General features: G+C 43.7%; 2 protein-coding genes across 4 annotated transcripts; one reads left to right on the top strand and one right to left on the bottom strand.

Moving 5' to 3' along the window:
• Positions 1 to 6,114: 6,114 nt before the first annotated feature.
• On the top strand, positions 6,115 to 11,374 carry LOC311509790 (monocyte to macrophage differentiation factor 2-like). Its single transcript, XM_084575226.1, has 7 exons — positions 6,115 to 6,146; positions 8,246 to 8,327; positions 9,199 to 9,359; positions 9,781 to 9,855; positions 9,971 to 10,072; positions 10,241 to 10,310; positions 11,103 to 11,374. Exons 1-7 carry the CDS (start codon positions 6,118 to 6,120, stop codon positions 11,301 to 11,303), a joined length of 720 nt encoding a protein of 239 aa, XP_084431352.1. The 5' UTR covers positions 6,115 to 6,117; the 3' UTR covers positions 11,304 to 11,374.
• Positions 11,375 to 12,113: 739 nt separating this feature from the next.
• ap5z1 (adaptor related protein complex 5 subunit zeta 1) lies at positions 12,114 to 23,950 on the bottom strand. 3 transcript variants are annotated; one of them, XM_084575225.1, is made up of 18 exons: positions 23,796 to 23,950; positions 21,993 to 22,130; positions 20,893 to 21,073; positions 19,256 to 19,406; positions 19,066 to 19,178; positions 18,816 to 18,990; positions 18,458 to 18,505; positions 16,830 to 16,970; positions 16,658 to 16,736; positions 16,193 to 16,251; positions 15,895 to 16,073; positions 15,677 to 15,819; positions 15,454 to 15,572; positions 15,162 to 15,289; positions 14,970 to 15,067; positions 14,760 to 14,892; positions 14,438 to 14,652; positions 12,114 to 14,362 (listed from the first exon to the last, which is right to left on the bottom strand). In XM_084575225.1, exons 1-18 carry the CDS (start codon positions 23,834 to 23,836, stop codon positions 14,110 to 14,112), a joined length of 2,394 nt encoding a protein of 797 aa, XP_084431351.1. In that variant the 5' UTR covers positions 23,837 to 23,950; the 3' UTR covers positions 12,114 to 14,109. The 3 variants fall into 3 exon arrangements, with proteins under 3 accessions (XP_084431351.1, XP_084431349.1, XP_084431350.1); XM_084575223.1 differs by having other exon boundaries at positions 16,193 to 16,355; positions 16,699 to 16,736; positions 23,796 to 23,948; XM_084575224.1 differs by lacking the exon at positions 18,458 to 18,505 and having other exon boundaries at positions 12,130 to 14,362; positions 16,193 to 16,355; positions 16,699 to 16,736; positions 23,796 to 23,947.
• Positions 23,951 to 24,557: the final 607 nt, after the last annotated feature.

Raw genomic sequence — 24,557 nt, 5'->3', positions numbered from 1 at the left:
GAATCATAGGCAAGTTGGAGAATTGTTCATTCAGGTAGGAGTGGATAACTGCAGGATTCCATGAAGACTGGGCAGGCTGATGAGACCACGACAACAGATGTAGTATGGAGCTCCACAGGAAACGCACAACTCCAGGCCAGAGATACTCACAAGAAGAAGGGGGAGACACACACACACACACACACACACACACACACACACAGCAGAATCATAATCCGCTGACCTTTCTCCACTTTCTCCAAAACCCAAATCAACAGCTTATGCATTGGTGTCTTTTCCTTCAGCCATTTGATTTAGACATAGGTCATGTGAAGGGAATTGAGAATGCGGTGGCAGATGTCTTGAGCGATAACCATGTAGTTTAACTTGTGTTTTTACTTCCTGCATGGTCTCTGTTTCTGTTGTGTCTCTCTCCCCTCTTAAAGCGCTTCTTAGGTACCAAAGTTCCTGAGGGGGCGTGACCTCAATGCTAGACATGAGTTAGTCTGCAGGTGGTATCAACCATTCCACAGGTTAAATATAACTGAGATTCCTAGTTTTACAGAATGTATTTTGTGGGTATTGTGAAGTTATTGAATACACAGCAAATGCTGTGGAGTTAAAATTCTGGTGTTGGTGAAATTTTAGCAAGTGTAGAGTTAATTCTACTCTTTGTAGAGTTAAATGTATTATATATAACTCTCTGAGGACAAATAGTTGTAAATAGTAATGAATTAATTCTGTAAGTGTCAGTGCAACACAGTTAACTCTCTTCATTTCTACGACGAGCTCTGAACCTGGATGTAACACCTAAGGTGTTGATTTATAAACTCCGCCCATTTATTATACCCGCACCTGGACAGTCATCCCGACAACTACCGGCTGATTATCACTGATGAGAAAAAGTTGTTTGGTGAGTAAATGTGCTTCACTTTGTGTATAATGTTATGTTTGATGTAAATATTGACTGTTAATCTCGCATGCGACATCATGCCCCGTACAGGGCTGTGTCCGAACAACAAGCTAATGCTAATGTTCGAGTTTACACGTATGCTAAAGTCAGTAAATGCTAATTCATGCACAATTACAAGGTTAACATAAGTAGGCTATTTCAGTTGTTACAGCTGACCAAGTAGACAAAGACTGTATAACTGCGGTGGTGTTAAAATGCTTAAGCAGTTTTGCTATGGCGGTTGTCAGTTAGCATTAAGTTTGACCCTAGCCAAACCATGTTAAGTTAGCGAGTCGGTGCCGTTATACGCTAACGAAGAGCAAGAGTTCCAAGTGTCCTACAGGAAAATGAAGATACATTATTTGAGAGCTTTCTGTCTTCCCCAATAATATACCGGTAAAGTTGATAGAGACCAACAAGACAGTGAGTGGTAAAGTTAGCTGCCCCGCTGCAGGCTGCTGTGTCCCGGTACTACTGTGGCACCACTCGCTGTCTGTTTGGTGGTTCACATTCGTCCAAAGACTCTGTACTAGTTATTTGACTATATTTCTCTTTTGATTCAACTTTTTTGAGTTTGTTTGTGTTTGTATGCGTTATTTTAACCAGGAACTCTACCATGACCCTGAGGACAATCTCGCGTGGAGACTGGAGACAGTTCAACACCTGCTGTAGGACTAATTCTCTCTCATTTTCACTGATGTTTGTGAACAAAGTATCTGGAAAGTTTCATGTGAATTGGTGTTTAATGTCTTGTTCCATGCATTTTAAAATAAATGTTTTAAGCTTAACATGGCCTCTTTATTTCATCATAGTTTATTTTACATATAATATGTAACTGAAAACAATATTTACACCATACAGTGTAAATATGGAGTAAACACCTGTAGTAGTTAGCAACTGACACTATGAGAAAGTTGATATCTAACACTATACACTAGTGTTGAGAGAAACTAGCACTGGTTAGTGTTGAGAAGTGTTAAATTTTAACTCGAAGAAGAGTCAATAATAACACTTTGGGAGTGTTAACATACCAACACTTCAAAAAGAGTCAAATTAACACTCTGTGGTGTGGACCCATATAGACACTTTAAAAGTGTTGACTCTGATGGTGTTGATTTGGGCATGCGGATTTTGCTGTGTAGCTGTGTAATCCTCTGCCATCAACTAAGGGGTGCTTAAAATTTAGCAGGTTACTATTTCAACTATTTACTGAACAGAATCCTGAGTTTTAGCTGGTGATGATGAACTGGCTAAATGCCCACGTCAAATAGTTTATCAGGTTTAAAATATCAGTAAATCATAATCTCAAATCAATAAATAATACCCTTGAGTAAACTTAGTAAATATATAAATCCAGACTTCAAGGGAACAGTATAATTAAAAAAATATATATATATTTGCTGGTGTTTTTTGTTTGGAATCTCTTCAACACAAAATATTCTGTGAAGACAACAAAAATTTCCTTTTTTGCTATCTCCAATAAATATCTATATTTAGGTCAACCACACAAACAACCACAATATAAAGCAAATATCGGTTTATTTCCCCAGTTTCCCCATTGCGGGACTAATAAAGGTTTTTCTTATTCTTTACCTCTCAACAGTGAATAAAATACAGAAATGTTAATTTCTTTAAATACCAAAAAAACAACAACTATGAAGTTCCTTAAAATTTAAATGCTGTAAAGTTTAACTACTTTACGTTCAAATACTTCAACTGAAAATTGAATTACCAGAATTAATACCCAATTAAATCAGAGTAACACACAGGGGAAATTACCAAAATTATATAAGATAAGGAAATAAGATATGTTCAAAAAATAAAACTAGCAAGCAGTTTTTACCGTTGGGGCCCATAGGAGCACATAGTCTTTACAGGTGATGTTAATCCAGATTTACATTGAACTTCAGTTGCTTCTCTTTTCCTCCTTCGTCCTTAGTGACAGCCAACGCTTGGCGTTTTCAGCCAACTGTTTCTTACAACTGTAATAGCCAAGACATTCACGTTTGAAAGTCCATTAAGGCTACAAGGTAACTTGCACAGAATTAAAAAAAATCAGAAAACTAGCACTTGCACCAGTACGTTACAGTATCGAAGTCAGCAAAACCTTAAAGGAGGGGGTGTGACGATCCCTCCCACTCTCTTCCTTTGTTTGATGATGGCTTTCAGGTGGAGCTGGGAGGGTCTGCTGCATGTACCTTCCCATGTGGGCTTGATCTCTACAAGGGCATAAAAGATGGCCCTTCTCTGTGTGTCTCTCTCTCAGCCAGGCCTACTGCATCCTCTTCCGCCTGTTCCTTTGTTTGTTGTACCCTACAACATGCATCACATCGTATTTACACCCATCCAGTCACAGCTGACATTACTGACTTTTCTGATTTACACATCACATTAATTTTCTTAGTATCATAATTTTAATTTGATTGATACATTATTTTGATGGTTATCTCTGTGTGTGGCCTCCCTCTTCGTTGCCGGCCTTGATCCCAGCGGTAACACATACATCTGGATGTTTCTGTGCGAACTACGTTTTCTGGATTTGAGCGTACTCCATGCAAATCCACGCAAGTTTTTGTACATGAGGCCCCAGGTCATTACAGCTTCCTGTTGGCCGGACACAAAACTGAAAAACAGCAACCCCTGCAGGCAGGGACAGAGCACAGTACCAGATAGATAAGATAAGACATGTTTATTGATCCCACGTATGGGAAATTAACTTGTCACAGTAGCACGGAATTTGTCAAAAATATATACAAAACAGTGACGACTTTGACTTTGACAGGGGAAAATTACCAGGGGAATAAAAAAAACACAAGTACTGATTTGAAAAATATATACAAAAAAAATAACAACGCTTCGAAAATATATAAAGAAATATAAAGACATTCTGTATATACACTGTGGTGGTGGAATAAAAAATGTACAAATAAATAGACTGCTAAAACTTTAGGAAAAACTATAAGTTGGTGAGGTAGTGGTTTGTGTAAAAAGGCAGATTTATTTGTGCAAAATGACAGTTATTGTTGACTCAGGCTGGTGTTGTACAGCCTGATGGCAGCTGGAATGAATGACCTGTGGTAGCGTTCCTTCTTGCAGCGTGGATGCAGCAGTCTGCTGCTGAAGGAACTGCTTAGGTCTGAAACAGTCTGATGCAGTGGGTGAGAGGGGTTGTCCATGATTGATGTCAGCTTGGCTAACATCCTCCTCTCACCCACCTCCTCCATGGAGTCCAGAGAGCAGTCCAGGACAGAGCCGGCCCATCTGACCAGTTTGTTCAGTCTCTTCCTGTCCCTCTCTGAGCTCCCACTGCTCCAGCAGACCACTGCATACAGGATGGCAGAAGCCACCACAGAGTCATAGAAAGTCCTGAGCAGTGACCTGCACACTCCAAAGGACCTCAGTCGTCTCAGCAGGTGGAGACGACTTTGGCCCTTCTTGTACAGGGCGTTTGTGTTGTGTGTCCAGTCCAGTTTATTGTTGAGATGAACACCCAGGTACTTGTATTCCTCCACAACCTCGATGTCCAAGCCCTGAATGTTCACCGGGACACACACAAGACTCACATTCATAACACAGCTACTGCCATCTCATGCAGCTGTGAGTGAGTTGAAGTCTGTTTCCTCTGTTGTAGAATGATATTGGTCAACAAAAGTTCAATAAAATAGCTTTGACATTGCTTGAAAACAACAAAAAATGTAGTGTAATCACATAATTATGGTCATCCCTTGCAAGAAAGAGGTGGAAGGATAGTATACTGCTCCAGACCAAGACTAAAGTAAATAATGTCCTCAACTGACACTCTTATTTTTCATATGGACATCGTTTGTCAGGAAATCCAAAATGGTTTGAAGACTTGAAGACTCTTGGTAAGCTGATCCATGTAAGCTTGATGGAAAATGTCAGGTCTGGCAGGTCACATAGTCAAGTGGTGACAAATTTATTTTGTTACTTGTAAATAATTTACAGAAATATTTAACACAATAAACCAGGCTGGGATTAGCCTACCGGTCAACTCTCTGTCACTCTCTCTTCCTCAAACACAAAGTCAAACAAACATCGGGAGAAGGCAAAGGTCAACATCCGGGAAAAAAGTGGAAAAATAAACAAAACACAAGCAGAGTTGGAAAATACTGGAAAGATACGACGTGAATACATGAAGTGAATACATTCACTCTGGCAAACAACTGGTGGGAAGCTGCAGGTGTAAACTATAAACTGTGGGAGCTAATTAGCAGAGAGGAAACGTGAGTTAATTATGGAACTGGGAGCAGGTGAAATGTGTGTGACAGGCAGGAGACTAGGTGTAAGTAACTCTGGTGGCTGGAACGACCAACATCAGTTAATGGGGGAGTTTTTCAGAAAGAAGATGGAAGAGGAAATCCTGTGAACCAACAGTCTCACAAGAAAACTTCAAAAGGAAGTTTGAGTTCTTCACCAGCAGGTGACATCATCGTGACAATGGCTCCACCTCAATCATTTTTTATTTCTTTTATTGACATCCTTGTTTTTCAGGTGTGAACGGGTTCAATATAAACTGTCCTCTGTGGAATATTCAGTGCTGAGCAGCTCTGACTCCATAGTTCTCCTGACTGATGTCCTAATGAAGTGTACATGCTAAGTGCACAACTGTCAAACTCCCAGTTTAAGGGTTTTATTATTATTATTTGTGACGAGATGAAATTATGATTTTATAATCTTAGAGAATACTTAAATTTACCGATTTTATTCTTGTGAACATGTAATGAAAGGAGAGAAGGGAGGGAAGGGGGGTGGAAGGGGAGTGGAGGGGAGGAGGAGAAGGGGCAGAGTACAGAGGAGGGGAGGGGAGGGGAGGGGAGGGGAGGAGGAGAAGGGGCAGAGTACGAAGGAGGGCAGGGTACAGAGGAGGGGAGGGGAGGGGTTACAAGCTCCGTTTACGGAACATCCTGCTAAAACATCTGACGCTCGGAACTCTGCAGAGTTTCTAGACTGCGCGCTGCCGTGTGGTATTGATGAGAAGATGTCTCGTTGTTTGACCAGACAGCGTACATTAGTTGTTACGTAGCGGACTGACTCTGTAGGACTTATGTGTTTGTGTTTAGACCCACGTCAGTGGGACATCCGGAATGGAGAATCCGTAGGAAGACGCTGCTTTTCTGTTGAAAAAAACGGCTCTGAGACGCACGCCTACGCCGCATACGCACGAGATGGACTTTAAGAAGACTAAAGTTGGAAGGTAATTAAATCATTAGTACATTTGTCTTAAAAATCTATCCAAATAAAAAGAAGTTTGGCCGCTAATAACTGGGATCCATTCATGCGCACTGACGCGCTGACGCGCTGGCACAGAGACGATCAGGAAAGAGTTGGAGAGAAAGAAAGAAACTGTTTGACATCATCTCACTGTGACACGGGGTCAGTTTCATTCTCAGTTTGTTTAGTTCGATGCCGTTTCTTTATCTGTTCATCTGCTCATCTGTTTACCTGTCGGCGTTTTCACGTGTTCACAGTTGAACAGCAGTGTGCGCGCGTGTGCGCGCGCGTGTGTGAACGGGAGATGGCGACAATCATGAGTTTGAGTCTCAGAGGAGATTAACTTGATCTTTGCTGAAGCAGGAAAATCCACAAACAGCCATGAACTCAGTTCTGTGACCAAAGGTTCCTGAGCCTCTCAGATCCAACCTCTAAATGTCTGGAATGTGCTGTAAGAGGATTTTAGGAATAAAAACATTTTCTTTGTGAGCTGAAAACATGAGTTCAACATGCTCATGAATGCAGTCAGGAACATGATTGAAAGAGGGAGAGAGGGAGAAATGTGCAGATGAAACAATAATGTCCTCTCTCATCCTCCCTCCCTTTCAGTTCTTTACACAAAGACTTCTGTCATAACTAATTAGAGGACATCAGAGTCCCACATTCAGGTCCTCACAGAGATGCAGTTCAACAACAGGACTGCTCAGATAATGTTCTAATGTTATCTGACTCCTGTCCTTCTTTTATTGGTTTTTAGAGCTGTAGTCATTCTGGGTTTTACATGGTTATTATAAATCAAAGAGTGAAGTCCAGACAGAGACGACTAATGTCCCCTACCCACTGAACAGAACTGAAACAGAAGAATACTCAGAGAAAATGTGTGAGTGGGAAATCAAGAGAAAGTTGTGTTGAGGTTAAACCCAAGAAATGCATTATCAAAATATGTATAATTAATTTGATAATTTGTCTTATTTTAATTTAGAAGTTTGTTGTTTTTTTATTCTGTTCAGAATAAACTGGATCTGCTCTGAGTCTGCATCCTTGGAGTGACGCAGACAAACAGGTTACTGGCTCAAACTTATGAAAACAATATATAAACCACAGACTAGAAACTCTGGTTATTTATTTACTCATGTCGACCAATCACTCCTATAAAACACAGCACGTGAAGGGAATAAAGTCACTAAAATTAATTCATTCATCTTCTGTACCCGCTTATTCCTGTTAAGGGTCGCGGGGGTCTGCTGGAGCCTATCCCAGCTGTCATTGGTCTAGAGAGGGGGTCCACCCTGGACAGGTCTCCAGTCTATCACAGGGCTAACACAGAGAGACAGACAATCATCAGTTAACCTAATGAGCATGTCTTTGGATGGTGGGAGGAAGCTGGAGAACCTGGAGAGAACCCACGCACTACAATTCATTATTTTTGTCAAGTCTATGGTCACAGTGTTGTGATTTTTTGTGAGTTTAATGATCATGAGTTTGATAGAGGGGGACAAAGTGTCTTGTTCTTCTGCTTGACTGAACCGGTACAACAAACAGCAGTCCATGATGAAGAGGGCTTGGCCTAAATGTGTAATCAAATAACTCAGCTCAACCATAAGACTCACCTGTGGCCCTGCACACAGACCTACATTCACATGAGACCGTGTTGACGAATAAAAGGTTTTGTAACATCTCCAGATGTGATTTGTGTGTGTGTGTGTGTGTGTGTTTCCCAGATTGAGGCACTTACTACACAACTCCCATATAAACATATACAAAGCTAATATAGTTAATGCTTAAAGCTCAGCAGTATCTTCTTGTGACCACAGCGACACAGACAGTGGCCCCAGTAACGGTGAAGCACGCCAACATTTCAGACAACGTGATGTGGATTAGAGACCTGTAAATCCTCACAGAACGACCACGCACAGAATACTGACATTCATGGCTTCACTACTCTGTTAACATATTAACTACTAATTGCAGACTTGGTGGGATGATGAAATTTAAGCCATGTGGCCCTTTGCAAACACGTAGTAAGTGACATTAAGGCATCCAGATCGTTTTCTTTACCACACTTTCTCACCCCTGTCCTAGGTTTATGAACTGCAGGGTTCCAGACAGCAGGAGATACCAGCCCACAGAATATGAACATGCTGCAAACTGTGCCACACATGGGGTAAGACAAACCACTATAAAGACAGATGCAGAAGAAACGTACACATTCTGTCCATCACAAATGCTTAGTAAGGACAAGGCTCTGAAAGATGGAGAGCATAGTGAGGAATGATGGGGGAATTCTGTCTGTGATAGAGCCAGTGGTTTGTAATCTGTGTCAGGCTGCAGTTTTCTCTAATCTGCTGTAATCCCTGTGTGCTTCTGCCTCAGAGAGAGTGAATGAAACAGACAGAAGAAAACATGAGCATAATGCCTGTAAAGCCTCCAACCAGACAGTTCTATGACATTCATTCCTGCTCCTCCACATTAGTGACCATTTTGTATCCAATAAACATCATCCTCATCTTTTGATAGATACAGAAATAATTAAAGGAGCACTTTGATATTTTGAGAAGTAGCAGGTTTAGCCTGGCTCGCCTCAAAGAACACAGGGAGTTAGATGCTGTTTCTTGTACCATCATGTTGTTATTTTATTCGGCGAAGACGTAGTCATTACCCCGTTAAAAGAGGAGCATGAGATGTAAATGTTGATTGGTTAGTGCTTCCTGTACAGAGCTGGGAGTGAAATACATCTAATTCTCTCCAAAGGTCAACATACAGAATGAGGATTATTACCACTTTTAAGAAACTGTTTCAGAAGACTCAAAGACATATGCAGAAATAGTATATAGTCTGGAAAAGCCAGCTGACCAAGTAAAATGACAACATTCAGAAATAAAAGCTTTAAGAACGGAAGTGAAGGAGTGTGGATCTAAATACATCAGCAGTGGAAGTTTACTAAAAGCGCATCATTAACAGGTTTACAAACTCACTCGTGTGCCGTGAGAAATAATAAAAATAATAATAATTTGTGACTTTCTGATCTTGCCCAGCTGTGGATCCTGCCCAGTCTGGTGGGTGGGTCTGTGCTCTACTTCCTGTCTGTTGACCAATGGCACCGTGTTGCTGCCTGGCTCTATGGCAGCGGTCTCACTGGCCTTTTCGTCACCTCGACGCTCTTCCACACTGCTGCCTGGAAAATCAGCCACCTCCGGTGTGTGTTTTAGTCTACCAGACGATGTTGGTAGGGATTTGGCAGACATGTGTTTATTTGCTGCTCCAGTAAGTTTCACACATACAGTTTGTTAATGGACGGAGCGTGGATGTGGTGTGGAAACAAAAATGTTTCACATCATCTTCAACTCTAATCCTCAGAAAACATTGGAGCACATGACGACCTTTCTGGGCAAGGATGGAAATTTTGATATTCAGTTTCATGAATGTAAATGAACTTGACTTGACATGTGCTCCTATTGGGACAAAACATATCTATACTGGATTTTATTTTCTTTCGTGGCATGATCCACAAAAAGTGGAAATCTTTTCTGTGTTTGAAAGTTCTTATCATGGAGGATGAACGGATGAATTTTCTTCACAGTAGAAAGAGTTTACTCATGTTTCATTTCTTTGTGTAGGAAAGTGGAGCAGCGTTTACATATGTGCGACAGAATGGCCATCTACTTCTTCATCGCGGCCTCCTACTCTCCCTGGTGTGTCATGGGATTGCAGCCAACAAAACTTATTCGGTCTGATGGACAACCAAGCTGGCTAACAAGATAACACTGGATGTACTGTACTGGTGCATTTGTGATGTGTGTTCCTCAGGTTGATGCTGAGAGAGCTGGGGCCCTGGGCGTGCCACATGCGTTGGCTGATCTGGGTCATGGCTTGTATAGGATCCATGTATGTCTTCTTTTACCATGAGAGGTAACACCATCTCTCTTTGTGTCTCTCTGCTTTGTCTACTCATGTCTGACATCATTTACCAGAAACCAAATGCTCCCGAGTGTTTACAGCATTGGACTTCCATTTGAAGCAGAGTTACATGGAAAAATGAAAGTATAATCTTTTCATACCCCAGTTTTCTACTTGCAGGTACAAACTGGTAGAGTTGCTGGGATATGTGGCTATGGGGGCTGTTCCTGCTTTGGTCATTCTGTCTACAGTAAGCACAAACCACTAATGGTTCAACAACCGATTTATAATGTTGGCTCTTTTACTGTGCATAAGTTTAACATTGATTTCCTCTCTCCACTGCAACAAATTTATTCAGTGGGGGAGATATTCTAATGGTTTCCATTTGAGTATGGCACAGAATTTAACTTTCAGAGAGACATTTTTACACTTTTTCTTTGGACATGATTGTCTTACGTTCCCTGTAGAAATCAACTATTCAATGAATGCTATGAAACATGTTCCTCTCGCTAAAATACAAACCCTCTGACTGAGGCTGTCCCCAGACAGTCATCATGAGTGAAATGTCTTGGCAACTTTTGAAAAGGTTGAAATTTAATTCTGACATATCTGATCCAGAAAATAAACTGAAACGACTTCTGATTCTACAGTTGATTCAACATTTGTCCAGCATTTTCCCTTCTCTGGGGACAGGAGTGAAAAGTGTAAATGATGTTAGGGAATATTTTCATATTGTAGATTAATTCATATTTGCTGTTTTAATACAGTGGTTGACAAACACATGAAACCTATACAGAATATACAGTATTCTGTATAATAAACCTGTGGCTAATACACAAAAAAAAACTTTGATAGAGTCCGTAAGTTCCAAACATTTCCACACATCCTGAAATTAGCTTTGTTAAAAATGCTCTAGCAGAATGCTGGACCAGATTTGTTATCTGATCGGTTCTTATCACATCACAAAACTCAACTGATCCCTAAGTGGAAATCAAAGATCTTCAATCTTTCTTCAGTCACAGGTTTTTGTCATATGTTTCAGGTGGAGCGTGCAGGTGTGCATGAACTGGCTGTGGGAGGTGTCTTCTATGTGGTGGGCGTAGTCTTCTTTAAGAGCGATGGCCTTGTACCGTTTGCCCACGCCATCTGGCATCTCTTTGTTGCAGTTGGAGCTGCTGTTCATTATTATGCTATCTGGAGGTATCTGTATTTACCTGAGCCACTACTGCAGACTTCAAGGTGAGGGTGATGTTTATACACTAAGTGACTCGGTGACAAAAGTGTATTTCAGTCAAGACTTTGACTCATGAGGCAACACATGCAGAGAATATGCTGAAGATCAGATGTAATCCTCCTCCATCAGTATGTTACTTATGTAGCATCCAGCCTCACTGACCAAATTAACAAAAATATGTTTGTACACTGCCTGGCCAAAAAACAAACAAACAAAAAGGTCCCACACTCTAATATTTGGTTGGACCTCCTTTGTCTTTGATTATTAAACAAAGCCCTGAGTTCTACTGTTGCTTTTCTTTGATCTGATCACCGATCACCATCAATCAGGATTTTTTACCGACCACATTTCTTCCTGGAAGATGATGCTTCTCCACGATCCTTCCAGTTTTTAATAATGCCTTGGACAGTTCTTAACCCAGTTTTAGTAGTTTCTACAATCTCCTTAGATGTTTTCTCTGCTTGATGCATGCCAATGATTTGACCCTTCTCAAACAGACGACCACAGGATGTGTCTTTAGACATGGTTGTTGAAGGAATGAGAAGCTACTCATTGCTTCAGTTGGGCTTAAATAACTTGTCAGCTGAAAGATAATCACCCATGCAGTAATTATCCAATAGGAGGCTCCTACCTGTTTGCTTAGTTAAATCCAGGTGGTGACGCTTTTCTTTTGGCCAGGCTGTGTATTATTACCTAAAGTGACACTGGTGTGACTGTCACATGGAGATGAGACCTTAATTATGAATCTTCTTTCAGGTTTATCCCCTCATGATTTGTCCATAGATGAGATGTTTTGATGCCAAATGTTTAGTTAAAGTAATAATTTAACGTTAAAAAGTGTTAAAAATACACTTATATCTTGCTGACAGTGCCACTTTGGACACTGACGCATTTATTTTTTTATTTTAGCTGTTAATGAAAACATTCAAATTAGTTCTATAATGAAGTTCTTAAAGTGCAAACTCTCAGATTCAGTTTGAGGATATTCATATCCCAACTGGAAGAAACGTGGAGGAACATTTATAGACAAAGTAGAAGTTTCCAGTGCAAATACCAAACTTGGAAACAACTCCCAACTTTTACCTGCTCAGTTGACAAATAAAATAGCTGTAGTTCCTCCACCTTCCCTCCTGTTTAGATGTGAATACCCTCAAATTGAAGCAGAGAGTGCATTCTAACCCCATAGTCATTATATAACTGAGTATCTTTGGATAAATGGTGTATCTTGTGTCCAAACATCTATAGACCCAAAGGTACGTTAAATAAAGTCTTGTGCAAAACCTTTTAGGCACATCAAAAGGTTGCAATCCAGCTTGTGGGATGCAAAGTAAAGTGGGAAAAATGCATCATGATAAATACATACATTTTTTTTTAATAAATTTAATTTTTAAAAAAGGCAAATAGGCGACAGGTGATGTGTTGAGCTTTAGTCCACACCTCCTCAAGTGTGGCTGATTAGGGTAATTAAACCCATGCAATGCAAGGTTAACTGTTGCCCTTACACCATAGCATCACAGAGGCATCAGATCCTTCACATATTCAACCATGAGCCCAAAGATACAGCTGGAATCATAAGAAATGATCTTCCTCCACAAGAGGAACATGTAGCAGCAGATGATCTGACCTCCACAGAGCTGGAGCAGGGTCTTTAAAACGCTGAAACCAACCAAGTATCTGAAAACATTTGTACAGGGTTACCGAGTACGACTGGAGACTTTTTTTTGAAAAAGAACTGGTGCTAATATGAAGATACCGTATAAAGCATGGCATTATTTTTGAAAGCATCCTCCCTTTACGTTTGGTGTTTCACCTTCATCACAGTCAGCAGGTGTTAGGGTTAGCTTGGCATGAAGACTTACAGCGGCGTATCACTACTTCTGTGCTAATCTAGTGAAACCTCTGCCACAGTCGTAATGTTGTGGCATTAGAGTGCCGTTAATTGTCTCACCTTAGCAGGAAAGTGACAGAAAGCATTTTCCCAAATAATCAAATATTCCTTTAAGCGTCTGTTACTGACAAATATTCTCCACGACTCAACATCTTGAACTAAGCCACTAAAAATAATAATGAACCACAACTGTGTCAAAACATTTCTTCTGGTGCTAACAGCTACATTCATGCTGTAAACTAAGCGTCACAATTACACAGATTTCATTTACTTTGTCCATTTTTCACAGCTATAAAATATGAAAATAAAATCACTAAAAGAAAAGAGAATACACAGTGAAAGCATTCTTTTAAGCTGTTTTGTGACTATATCCTGTATGTTCCTCCGATTATTTCTGGTTTAAATTCTCTGTAGTTTCATAAAACAATAATCTTTTAGGGAGATTGAGACTCAATGAGCATCTGTATAAAGACTGAAGATCACATGTTGCTTCATACAAATGTCATCCAGATAAAACATTTTTGATTGTTTAGTATAAATCTGCCTAAAATTCCATTCTCATGATTTAAAAGTTGAAATGTCCAATCTCTGATTATCACAGACGCTGATGATTGGGTCGATTGTTAAATGTCAAAAACATTTATTATCTTTTTTTGGGTTCAGTCTGTTGCACTCTGGATTAACACTAGTATATGTTTTACATGTAGATTTTTATTTTTATACTTTCCTAACCTCTGGTAGTTAAACTGTTTCTGTTTGAACCAAGAAAACTGAATTTCCTCAGGAACTGACCATTTCCATACTTTTTAAATAAGATGATCTATTTTGTAAAATGATATTTCTGTGAAATCACAAATAAAGAGCACTATTTCTGAATATCATTAATGCTTGAGTAATCTCCTTTATTTACTAAATAAAGTGCAAACGTTACGGTGACTGTGTGAGGCTGGTCAGGGCTCGTAGCTGAAGCGCCGTGGCCAAGTTGGCGTCTCTGTGCCACTGCGGAGCGGTGACGTGAGGAGGCGGAGTCAGGACGCTCTGAGCCACGCCGGGCGCCTTCAGCAGGGACCATAACTCCTCCCCTCGAGTTACTATGGCAACGAGGTCTTCCTCATCACAACACCAGGCAACTGACCCACCTCTGGTTACAGTTCTTAGCTTGGACAGGAAGAGAGACACCCTGAAGAGACACAAACAGCGAGTCACAACAGACCACAGATACCTGTACGAACAGGTCAATTAAAAAGTCCGCTACCGTGGGATAAGGTCATGTGATCGTGATGCCAGCTTCGCTAAAGTGCTCATTAAGGTGGTGATGACTTTGGGGGTGGGGCAAACTGCTCCAGGAGGAGGGGCAGATGAAGTGATTTCAAAGAGCACCGCCTCCAATGTTTCAAAGCAGGAAGTAATGAGCCTCACGGAGCAGCGAGAGTCAGATGTCACCGAGAGGTACTCTCCCAGAACCCATACCTGAGAGCAGACGAGTTCAGTATTGTTCCAGAGTCAATCAACAGTTTGATCCAAAATACATATTAATACATTATCATCCTCTTCACCGACACACACAGTTTCATTACCACATGAGTGTAGATTTCTTCTTTGCTGTAGACATTGGCTGTGGTTCCAGCAAAATCCAGCAGCTCTTGAGACTGGTCCACGACCAGAGAAGGGTGGAGCTTACACAACCTCAGCAGGTAGAAGCTGAATACTCTGCAGAAACAGTGACCGAGCAAGTGAGTGATCAGACCTGAAACGGAGCCACCAACCAGGTTCTACTGGACTCATACCGACGGATCTCTGAAACGTATGTGGGGATGTTGAGGAGGAGGCTGCTTCTCTCCAGCATGACGAGAATCAGATGAGCTAAAAGCTTCTCATCAGCCACCTACAAAACAGACGTAGCATGTCACTTCACTGCACATCTCTATCAACATTCAGCTGCTTCACTTGTCAAGCATTTGTAAAGAAAGTTTCATCACCAAAACCACTGCACTGAAAAAAATGTGCAACAGCACAGGGACAGTCTGGGCACACTGGACCACTCTGGGCCAATCAGCAGCCTCAGCTAGCAACTCATGGAGCGTGCTCAGTCGGTCAATTGTGTCGCCTAAAAAAGAGACACAAAATTACAATGATTATCTCCAAAGTGTTCCCAGAATAAATTCCACATTTCACCAGCTGCTTCCTTCAGGTCCAATGACAGATGGACCAGACTGATAACACCGTCATAACTGTCGTCTCACAGTGATTCACAGAACGCAGAGCCAGTACCTGAGCCTGACTCCCCGCGAAGCAGGAAGAGGAAAAGACCTCGAAAAGATGGATTTCTAAAAGCATCCAGTGACAGAAGACCACGGCCGCCCGGCTCAGAGATTGGTAAAGACACAGACCTGCAACACACACAGGAATACACACAGGAACACACACAGGTAAACATTGGGATTTCAGTCAAAGCTGTGTGGGAACTGATTCTGATTCCTTGATGTGAGTGAACCTGAGCTGTAAGACCAGCGTGGCAGAGAGGCAGGGCAGGTCTAGCAGAGTGTGGAGAAGCTCCACGGCAGTTCCAGCTGTAACCAGAGAGGGCAGCAGATCCACAAAGTCCTCCACCACTGCTGGACTGTCCCATGCTAAAAACTGTCCACAAAGAGACACTGAGTCAGTGCCACCTGTCAGTGGAGTTCATAGTGAAAAGACTGCACTAGTTTTCACCTTCAACAGGTTTGGAAAAAAGCGTGTAAACTGTGGAACTCGAAGCTGGATGCTGTCGAGGTTCAGTCGAAGGAAGCGAAGGAGCTCATGTGCCAGAAAGGGATCGTTGAACAACTCGGCAGGGAAACGGCCAAACACCAGCTTCCACACACTCTCACAGTCCACGGCTGCCATCTCACCTGAAGACGTTCAAGAACACGTTCATACAAGAAAGATTCATACGTCAAGTTAGAACTCTTTCACAGTATTCAGTGGCTTGTCCTCCATACTGTGAGGACATGCTGATGTGTACACCCACCATGATTGAGGTAGAACTGTGCTACAGGCAGCAGGACTCTGGAGAACGACAGCTCTGAGCTGAGACGACCAAAAAGAGCTTTAATGAACGGGAACGTTCGGTAAACCAGCGAGACGTCCTCAACACACACACAGTCCAGGATGGACACTGCCTCCACCAGACACTAAGACAGGACAGAGGACAGCAGCATTAAATACAGATTCATGAGGAGATGAGCTGCGTGTCTGCAACAATCATCCTTCAGTCTCATTCTTCAGTTTTATTTCAACTGAACACGTTTGTTTTTCTACATTTAATTACTCAGCTCTTGTGTTTGTTGATAATTCTGCAGGACGTCTATAAAGCTCAAATTCACTGTTGTCATTGCTCGTGTCAGTTATTCAGAGTATGTTTTCCTTCATATTAGTCAAGTTCAGTTTGTTTAGCTTCATTTGAGCTCATCCACAGAGACCTGAGAAGACTAACAGTGAGCATGAATGTCCAGTACAGTGTGTCAGCAGCATCACCGCTTTCTGCAGATCTGCATCTGTCCTCTTGTGGGCCTCTGAAGGAGAGAGAAGAACACATGGTCCTCACTTAAAGGAAAGTATAAGGTACAAACACACAGAGCCTAACAGAGCAGGAGGAACACACTCACTTCGATCGCTCTGTTCAATGATTCGCTGGCAGTACTGAAAAGCTTTCTCTCTCAGACGCTCCTTTGGAGGCAGCAGCCGGCTGGAGGAGGAAGTGGCTGAAACCATGGAGACCACGGACCCGTCCACCTCGGAGCGGTCATCTGAAAGACGGACATTCAGAAAAAGACAAAGTGTCTCAATGCAACGATGATCAGAGCTAAATGTGAGGACAGGAGTCATCTCTTCACTTCACAAGACGTTTAATCATCTTTATTGATTAGAATGGTTTTGTAATCAGAATATTACAATTATTTTAAATTTAAATTTTCCATCACATATTTAAAAAACGTTTTTGTGCAGCATCATAATCAATCACAGAGGAAATCAAATGTGTAAATTATACCGGCGTGAATGAAAACTTGAAGCACTTTAAATTTAAAGCTTTAAGATTAGTTTGCTTTTAACTTCAGATGAGGTTCTGTCTGATGATGATGTTTCACATGAGAAGTAAGTAACTGAATATTAACATCAGGAGAGAATCAATCACATCTTCCACACAGTTTACACACAGCATGCAACATGCAGCTACCTCAGCCATAACATTATGACCACATCCTGACTCCTCTAGTCCTCTGAAGGGGAGCTGCAGGTTGAGAGGTGGAGCCTCCATGGATCAGACTAGTTTGTCCAGGACGTCCCACACATGTTGGACTGGACTGAGGACAAGTCAACACCTTGAAATGGTTGTTCCTCAAACCATTCCTGAACCAGGGAGCATCATCCTGCTGAGAGAGGCCATCAGGGAAAAGGGTGGACATGGTCTGCAGCAATGACTTCTGGGTAATCTGTCTGTGGAGGTTCATCCAGGTCAAAGCTGAGACAAAGACAAATGGACTTGTTGTGTTTCTAGAAGAGAAACTTCTTGGGGACAGATGTTTGTAGATTGATGTCAGATTATGTCTCAGTGAGGACGAGTGGACAAGTGGACAAACGTCTTCAAGGAACCCAACAGATCCAGTTGTCTTTGTTTCAGTTGGTTTGTTGGATGCTGAGCTAAATGCTAACAGTCACATCCACATGAATGGAAGGACCCACACTGCCTCCCCCGCCTCTTCTTCCCATAATGCATCTTGCTACCATGTGGTCACCAGGTTGGATCCATCAGACCAGAACCACCTTCCTCCAGCTCCATTGTCCAGTTCTGAGCTTCATCAGAGGTTAGCGTGGACACCCTGAGATCTGGTTCTGACTCCTTTCTATCAGAACCAGCAGAACCACACGGGTCAGACTCAGTGATCTTTGGTCCATGAGCCTGTCCCTGGTTCTCTTCCTTCTTTGGACCACTGTCTCTGGTTCTGACCCAGTCATCCACTGGAACATCTGTCCTACTTCTAACATCAACTCTGAGGGTGAAATGACGAATCCAGAACCAGAGAACTGGTCATAATGTTATGGCTGGCTGCTATACAGTGTGGTTAGTATTCTGTGTGGTCCATGTGGAGCAGTCTACACTCTACAGTGCTTCAAACATCATAAACACTGGTGATAGTGGAGGTTAGAAGATAGATCAGATTGATCAGTTCATTTCGTTTATTGCTTCTTAGATTGAAGCGCATGCAGCGAAGATCCACAAACCCTCGAGTCTTACCATTAGACAAAGAGTGGGACAGGGAGAGGCTGAACTGAAGCATGTTTGCTGGAGATGATGAAACACAGAGCAGGTCATCGGAGATGAGGGTATTATACTTTGAGGTGGAGGACCCTCAAAAGACCAACAATCACTTATTTGTTGTTTACTCTGTTATAAAGACAGATTTCTAGGTTCTATTTTCTGATGCTGCGAATCAGCTAGTTGAAGTTTAAAGAATATTCCCAGTCATCAGGTCAAAGCTCAAAGCTACAACAAAAAAAAACTTGTTTTTGTTTTAGACAAGATTAAAGAAGTAATAAGGGGCCCGATGAAGACAGTTTTTACAATTATTAAGTTGAGACGTGTAAGGCCGTACCAGTATCTGCTGTGGTGTTGCCACTGGAAACAGAGTGGTAAGTGAGAAGCCAGTGGCGCAGCATGGAGAAGGAATAGACGTTCATCCATTGGTCCTCAGTGAAGCCCTGTCCCACGCAGAGGACCGTGAAGAAATCCCCAGACACCGTCCCGTCCAGCTCCGCTATAGGAACCGGCTGATTTAAAACAAATAATGAGTGAAGCTTCAAACAAAGCTGTCACAAGCTGTAGATTAAATGTAGACCTCTCACCTGACGGGATCTGGGCCCAGTGAAGAAGCCCCCTGAAGAAGCCCCGCCTCCCTGAACGATGCTCGCATAGCGTAGCCAATCAACAAGCTTTTTACTCAGGAGGGTCCTGTGATCTGTAGCCAGTCAGGTGGGGAGAATGGTGTAAACGTTGCTTGAGGAACATGACCCTGCTGATCAGTATTTTAGTTACCTTCAGTGAGGACGTCTGGGCTGTGAGACAGGATGCTGTTGAGAGACGGCAGCGTGTGCATCACCGTGGAATCTGGTCCTTCAGATGGTCGGCTCTCCAGACTGTGAAGGAGCTGAGTGCAGAGAGACGACAGCTCCGCCCTGGATCCAGCCTGATCAGTTAAAACGATGAGAAACGTGGGTTAGGGTTAGCCAGGGAGGACAGGGTTAGTCAGGGAGGACAGGATTATTCAGGGAGGACAGGGTTAGGGTTAGCCAGGGAGGACAGGGTTAGTCAGGGAGGACAGGGTTAGGGTTAGCCAGGGAGGACAGGGTTAGCCAGGGAGGACAGGATTAGGGTTAGCCAGGGAGGACAGGGTTAGTCAGGGAGGACAGGGTTAGTCAGGGAGGACAGGATTATTCAGGGAGGACAGGGTTAGTCAGGGAGGACAGGGTTAGGGTTAGCCAGGGAGGACAGGGTTAGTCAGGGAGGACAGGATTATTCAGGGAGGACAGGGTTAGGGTTAGCCAGGGAGGACAGGGTTAGTCAGGGAGGACAGGATTATTCAGGGAGGACAGGGTTAGGGTTAGCCAGGGAGGACAGGGTTAGTCAGGGAGGACAGGGTTAGGGTTAGCCAGGGAGGACAGGGTTAGTCAGGGAGGACAGGGTTAGTCAGGGAGGACAGGGTTAGTCAGGGAGGACAGGATTATTCAGGGAGGACAGGGTTAGGGTTAGCCAGGGAGGACAGGGATAGCCAGGGAGGACAGGGTTAGTCAGGGAGGACAGGATTATTCAGGGAGGACAGGGTTAGGGTTAGCCAGGGAGGACAGGGTTAGTCAGGGAGGACAGGATTATTCAGGGAGGACAGGGTTAGTCAGGGAGGACAGGATTAGGGTTAGTCAGGGAGGACAGGGTTAGCCAGGGAGGACAGGGTTAGTCAGGGAGGACAGGATTATTCAGGGAGGACAGGGTTAGCCAGGGAGGACAGGGTTAGTCAGGGAGGACAGGGTTAGCCAGGGAGGACAGGGTTAGTCAGGGAGGACAGGATTATTCAGGGAGGACAGGGTTAGGGTTAGCCAGGGAGGACAGGGATAGCCAGGGAGGACAGGGTTAGTCAGGGAGGACAGGATTAGTCAGGGAGGACAGGGTTAGGGTTAGCCAGGGAGGACAGGGTTAGCCAGGGAGGACAGGATTAGTCAGGGAGGACAGGGTTAGCCAGGGAGGACAGGGTTAGGGTTAGTCAGGGATGACAGGGTTAGCCAGGGAGGACAGGATTAGTCAGGGAGGACAGGGTTAGGGTTAGCCAGGGAGGACAGGGTTAGCCAGGGAGGACAGGGTTAGGGTTAGCCAGGGAGGACAGGGTTAGCCAGGGAGGACAGTGTTAGGGTTAGCCAGGGAGGACAGGGTTAGGGTTAGCCAGGGAGGACAGGGTTAGCCAGGGAGGACAGTGTTAGCCAGGGAGGACAGGGTTAGCCAGGGAGGACAGGGTTAGTCAGGGAGGACAGGGTTAGGGTTAGTCAGGGAGGACAGGGTTAGTCAGGGAGGACAGGGTTAGCCAGGGACGATGAGACACCAGAGGACAGGTAGAGGAAGATGAGACAGCAGGAGCATGACCAGAAGGACCAGCTGATGGACGTATTAATGTCCGTCTTAAAGACCTGTGAGAGCAGAAGAGCAGCAGAGTGGGTGTTGAGGGGACTGAAGGTCTCCTGGTTGTAGTTCAGGTCCTGACCAGAGGGGGGCAGCGTCTCTCGGAGGACAGCGGAGCTCAGCACCTGAAGCTGCTCTGAAGGAGAAAGGAGCAGCAGCAAGAGCTTCTTCTGAAGATCTGACGGCAGCCTTGGTTTGAAATGTGAGGTCAAAGCAGGAAGATGTGATTATTATAAAACGTGACACAGAGAAGAATGTCTCGATGGACAGACTGCTGTCAAGACAGTTTACTGGAAATAGTTAAAGGTATGTCTCAAGCAGTCAACCTGCTGAGTAGCAGTGATATCAACATGATGATAATAATAATAATAATAATAATAATAAAGTACAGGGAATGCAACGAAATGGAAATTCTTGGCCGAAAGCCCGAAACACCGAAAGAAATTATTATGACAATTATTCGTACCATTGCATTCAAAATTATGAAAATATGTATTTAGCACGTTCCAACAAAGCACAATATAAAATAAAACAAAATTCAAAATAAAATGTTTAACTTGACTCCACTCGTGTTTACATTAAATAATAATGGAGCAGAAGCTGTTGCAGCATCGATCCAGTGAGACGTTAGTTTTTATTTTATTACTGCATCTTTAGAGAAACAGAGCTGTCCCTGTAAGAACGACGGTAGAATTAACTGAAGCTGTGCTGCTGAACTGGTATGACGCAAGAAAAAGTGAAAAACAAAATGAAAAGATGAACATTTGTCTTGATGTTTGTTTTGGAGGTTGAGCAGATAAATGATTAGACTATTTATTTATTTATTTTTTTCCAATGGCACGTGATCGACCGGTCGATCCTGACCGACGTAACGGTCACCGGCACCGTCACTGGGAAACGTCCTTGCTCAGATGTTTGGATTTCAGGTGATAAATGAAACCTGACTTTGCAGATGCAGCCTCTTGCAAATCAGTGGGTCTTTATATATTTATATAATACTTTATAAATTTAAATACGTCCACATGGCAGACATGCCCGTGCATCCCGTTTCGGTGATAAAAGTCTTTCGTTGTCCAAATATTCGGTGCATCCCTAATAAAATACGTACAATCTGGTGAAGTTGGTGGCAGAAAGGATGAGGTGCAGCCTCTGCAGAGAATCCACCGTCTCATGACTCAACTCTTTCACCTGAAGCTGCTTCACGACTCGGGAGTAAAACTTGAGCAGCTCAGCTTCCTGGATTTCTCTGGAGAAAACACACCTGGTTTAATCTGTGTAAACATCAGTTTCACTGTTCATTCATTCATCTGGTTCTCTAAGGGTTCTATCACAGCTCTGCTGTTTTACCTTATCCTGTTAATATACCGTTATCAAATGTCTCCAATGAACAATAATCACATTTTATAAAGAACAGAAAAGTTAAAGTCTGAACATGATGAAGTTTTTACAGGCTAACTAGCTTCAGCCCCCCTAGCCTCGCTAGCTTCAGCCTCCCTAGCCTCGCTAGCTTCAGCCTCCCTAGCCTCGCTAGCTTCAGAACCCCTAGCCTCGCTAGCTTCAGCCTCCCTAGCCTCGCTAGCTTCAGAACCCCTAGCCTCGCTAGCTTCGTTAGCCTCGCTAGCTTCAGGCCCCCTAGCCTCGCTAGCTTCAGCCTCCCTAGCCTCGCTAGCTTCAGAACCCCTAGCCTCGCTAGCTTCAGCCCCCCTAGCCTCGCTAGCTTCGTTAGCCTCGCTAGCTTCAGCCCCCCTAGCCTCGCTAGCTTCAGCCTCCCTAGCCTCGCTAGCTTCAGAACCCCTAGCCTCGCTAGCTTCAGCCCCCCTAGCCTCGCTAGCTTCGTTAGCCTCGCTAGCTTCAGCCTCCCTAGCCTCGCTAGCTTCAGCCCCCCTAGCCTCGCTAGCTTCAGAACCCCTAGCCTCGCTAGCTTCAGCCTCCCTAGCCTCGCTAGCTTCGTTAGCCTCGCTAGCTTCAGCCCCCCTAGCCTCGCTAGCTTCAGCCTCCCTAGCCTCGCTAGCTTCAGAACCCCTAGCCTCGCTAGCTTCAGCCCCCCTAGCCTCGCTAGCTTCGTTAGCCTCGCTAGCTTCAGCCTCCCTAGCCTCGCTAGCTTCAGAACCCCTAGCCTCGCTAGCTTCAGCCCCCCTAGCCTCGCTAGCTTCGTTAGCCTCGCTAGCTTCAGCCTCCCTAGCCTCGCTAGCTTCAGCCTCCCTAGCCTCGCAAGCTTCGTTAGCCTCGCTAGCTTCAGCCTCCCTAGCCTCGCTAGCTTCAGCCTCCCTAGCCTCGCTAGCTTCAGCCCCCCTAGCCTCGCTAGCTTCGTTAGCCTCGCTAGCTTCGTTAGCCTCGCTAGCTTCAGCCTCCCTAGCCTCGCTAGCTTCGTTAGCCTCGCTAGCTTGGTTAGCCTCGCTAGCGTCAGCCCCCCTAGCCTCGCTAGCTTCGTTAGCCTCGCTAGCTTCAGCCTCCCTAGCCTCGCTAGCTCCGTTAGCCTCGCTAGCTTGGTTAGCCTCGCTAGCTTCAGCCCCCCTAGCCTCGCTAGCTTCGTTAGCCTCGCTAGCTTCAGCCTCCCTAGCCTCGCTAGCTTCAGCCTCCCTAGCCTCGCTAGCTTCAGCCCCCCTAGCCTCGCTAGCTTCGTTAGCCTCGCTAGCTTCGTTAGCCTCGCTAGCTTCAGCCCCCCTAGCCTCGCTAGCTTCGTTAGCCTCGCTAGCTTCGTTAGCCTCGCTAGCTTCAGCCTCCCTAGCCTCGCTAGCTTCGTTAGCCTCGCTAGCTTCGTTAGCCTCGCTAGCTTCAGCCTCCCTAGCCTCGCTAGCTTCGTTAGCCTCGTTAGCTTGGTTAGCCTCGTTAGCTTGGTTAGCTTGGTTAGCGGGTCAACTGAAACTAAAATAAAAGGAGGGACAGACAGCTGTCCTCCGCGTCGTCTTACCTCGCTTGTTTAATCAAACTCTCTGAACCGTGAGAGAACATTTTAAAGCAGCTTTCTCTGCTACATCTGTCCTCACTGGAAAGTAAACAGTGCGCTCAGTAATCAGGTCCTGACTGAAATCACATGACCGGACTTTAGTTCCGCTTTCGCTGCAGGAGGCAACTTCCGGTTGGTCCAGTTGAATTTACATAGAAAAATAAATAAAACATTCAGTCTATGAAATAAAATAATCCCATATTGTCACCGTGTCCTCACACATGTTCAGCCTTCAACATGTTTTTATTCTGATGACTCGTTAATATCAGAGAAACAAATCATTTCTGTTTGACGTCTACTTCCTCTTTCTGTGTTTTCAGTTTCTTCATACAAACATGTAAATACCATTTGTCCTGGTTTTAATTAATCTTCTAAATAGAAATATTAGAAATAAACCAAAGAATCAAATAGCACATATAATTTAAAATAGAAACAGTGAACTTTAATCTTCTAGATGGACTGAGTGTCTGAGTATTTTAGTCATTCTGCAGAGACATGAAGGAGTTAGAGGGAAATAAAACCAGACATGAAGGAGTTAGAGGGAAATAAAACCAGACATGGAGGACTTAGACAGAAATCAATAAAAGAACCAAACTGCAGAAATGTTGGAGCTGAGAGAATAAAGTTTCCCCAGACTGACTTTAACAAACTCTGAGAGTCTCAAACATTATTTCCATCTGAACTCACACCGCCTCCGCAACATCTCTCTCTCTTCCTCTGTTTGTC

This window comes from Chelon labrosus (genome assembly GCF_963514085.1).
Source record: "Chelon labrosus genome assembly, contig: SCAFFOLD_90, whole genome shotgun sequence".
Taxonomy (NCBI): domain Eukaryota; kingdom Metazoa; phylum Chordata; class Actinopteri; order Mugiliformes; family Mugilidae; genus Chelon; species Chelon labrosus.
This window is presented reverse-complemented; position numbering and strand designations above follow the sequence as displayed.

Excerpts from the sequence above, each read along its gene's own strand:
- LOC311509790 (XM_084575226.1), top strand. The coding sequence starts at position 6,118 with ATGGACTTTAAGAAGACTAAAGTTGGAAG. Across the intron at positions 6,147-8,245 it reads AAGAAGACTAAAGTTGGAAG|GTTTATGAACTGCAGGGTTC; the intron begins GTAATTAAATCA and ends CCCCTGTCCTAG. Across the intron at positions 10,073-10,240 it reads GTCTTCTTTTACCATGAGAG|GTACAAACTGGTAGAGTTGC; the intron begins GTAACACCATCT and ends TTCTACTTGCAG.
- ap5z1 (XM_084575223.1), bottom strand. The coding sequence starts at position 23,836 with ATGTTCTCTCACGGTTCAGAGAGTTTGATTAAACAAGCGAG. Across the intron at positions 21,074-21,992 it reads GCCACCAACTTCACCAGATT|GCTGCCGTCAGATCTTCAGA; the intron begins GTACGTATTTTA and ends TTTCAAACCAAG. Across the intron at positions 15,068-15,161 it reads TTTTCAGTGCAGTGGTTTTG|GTGGCTGATGAGAAGCTTTT; the intron begins GTGATGAAACTT and ends TCTGTTTTGTAG.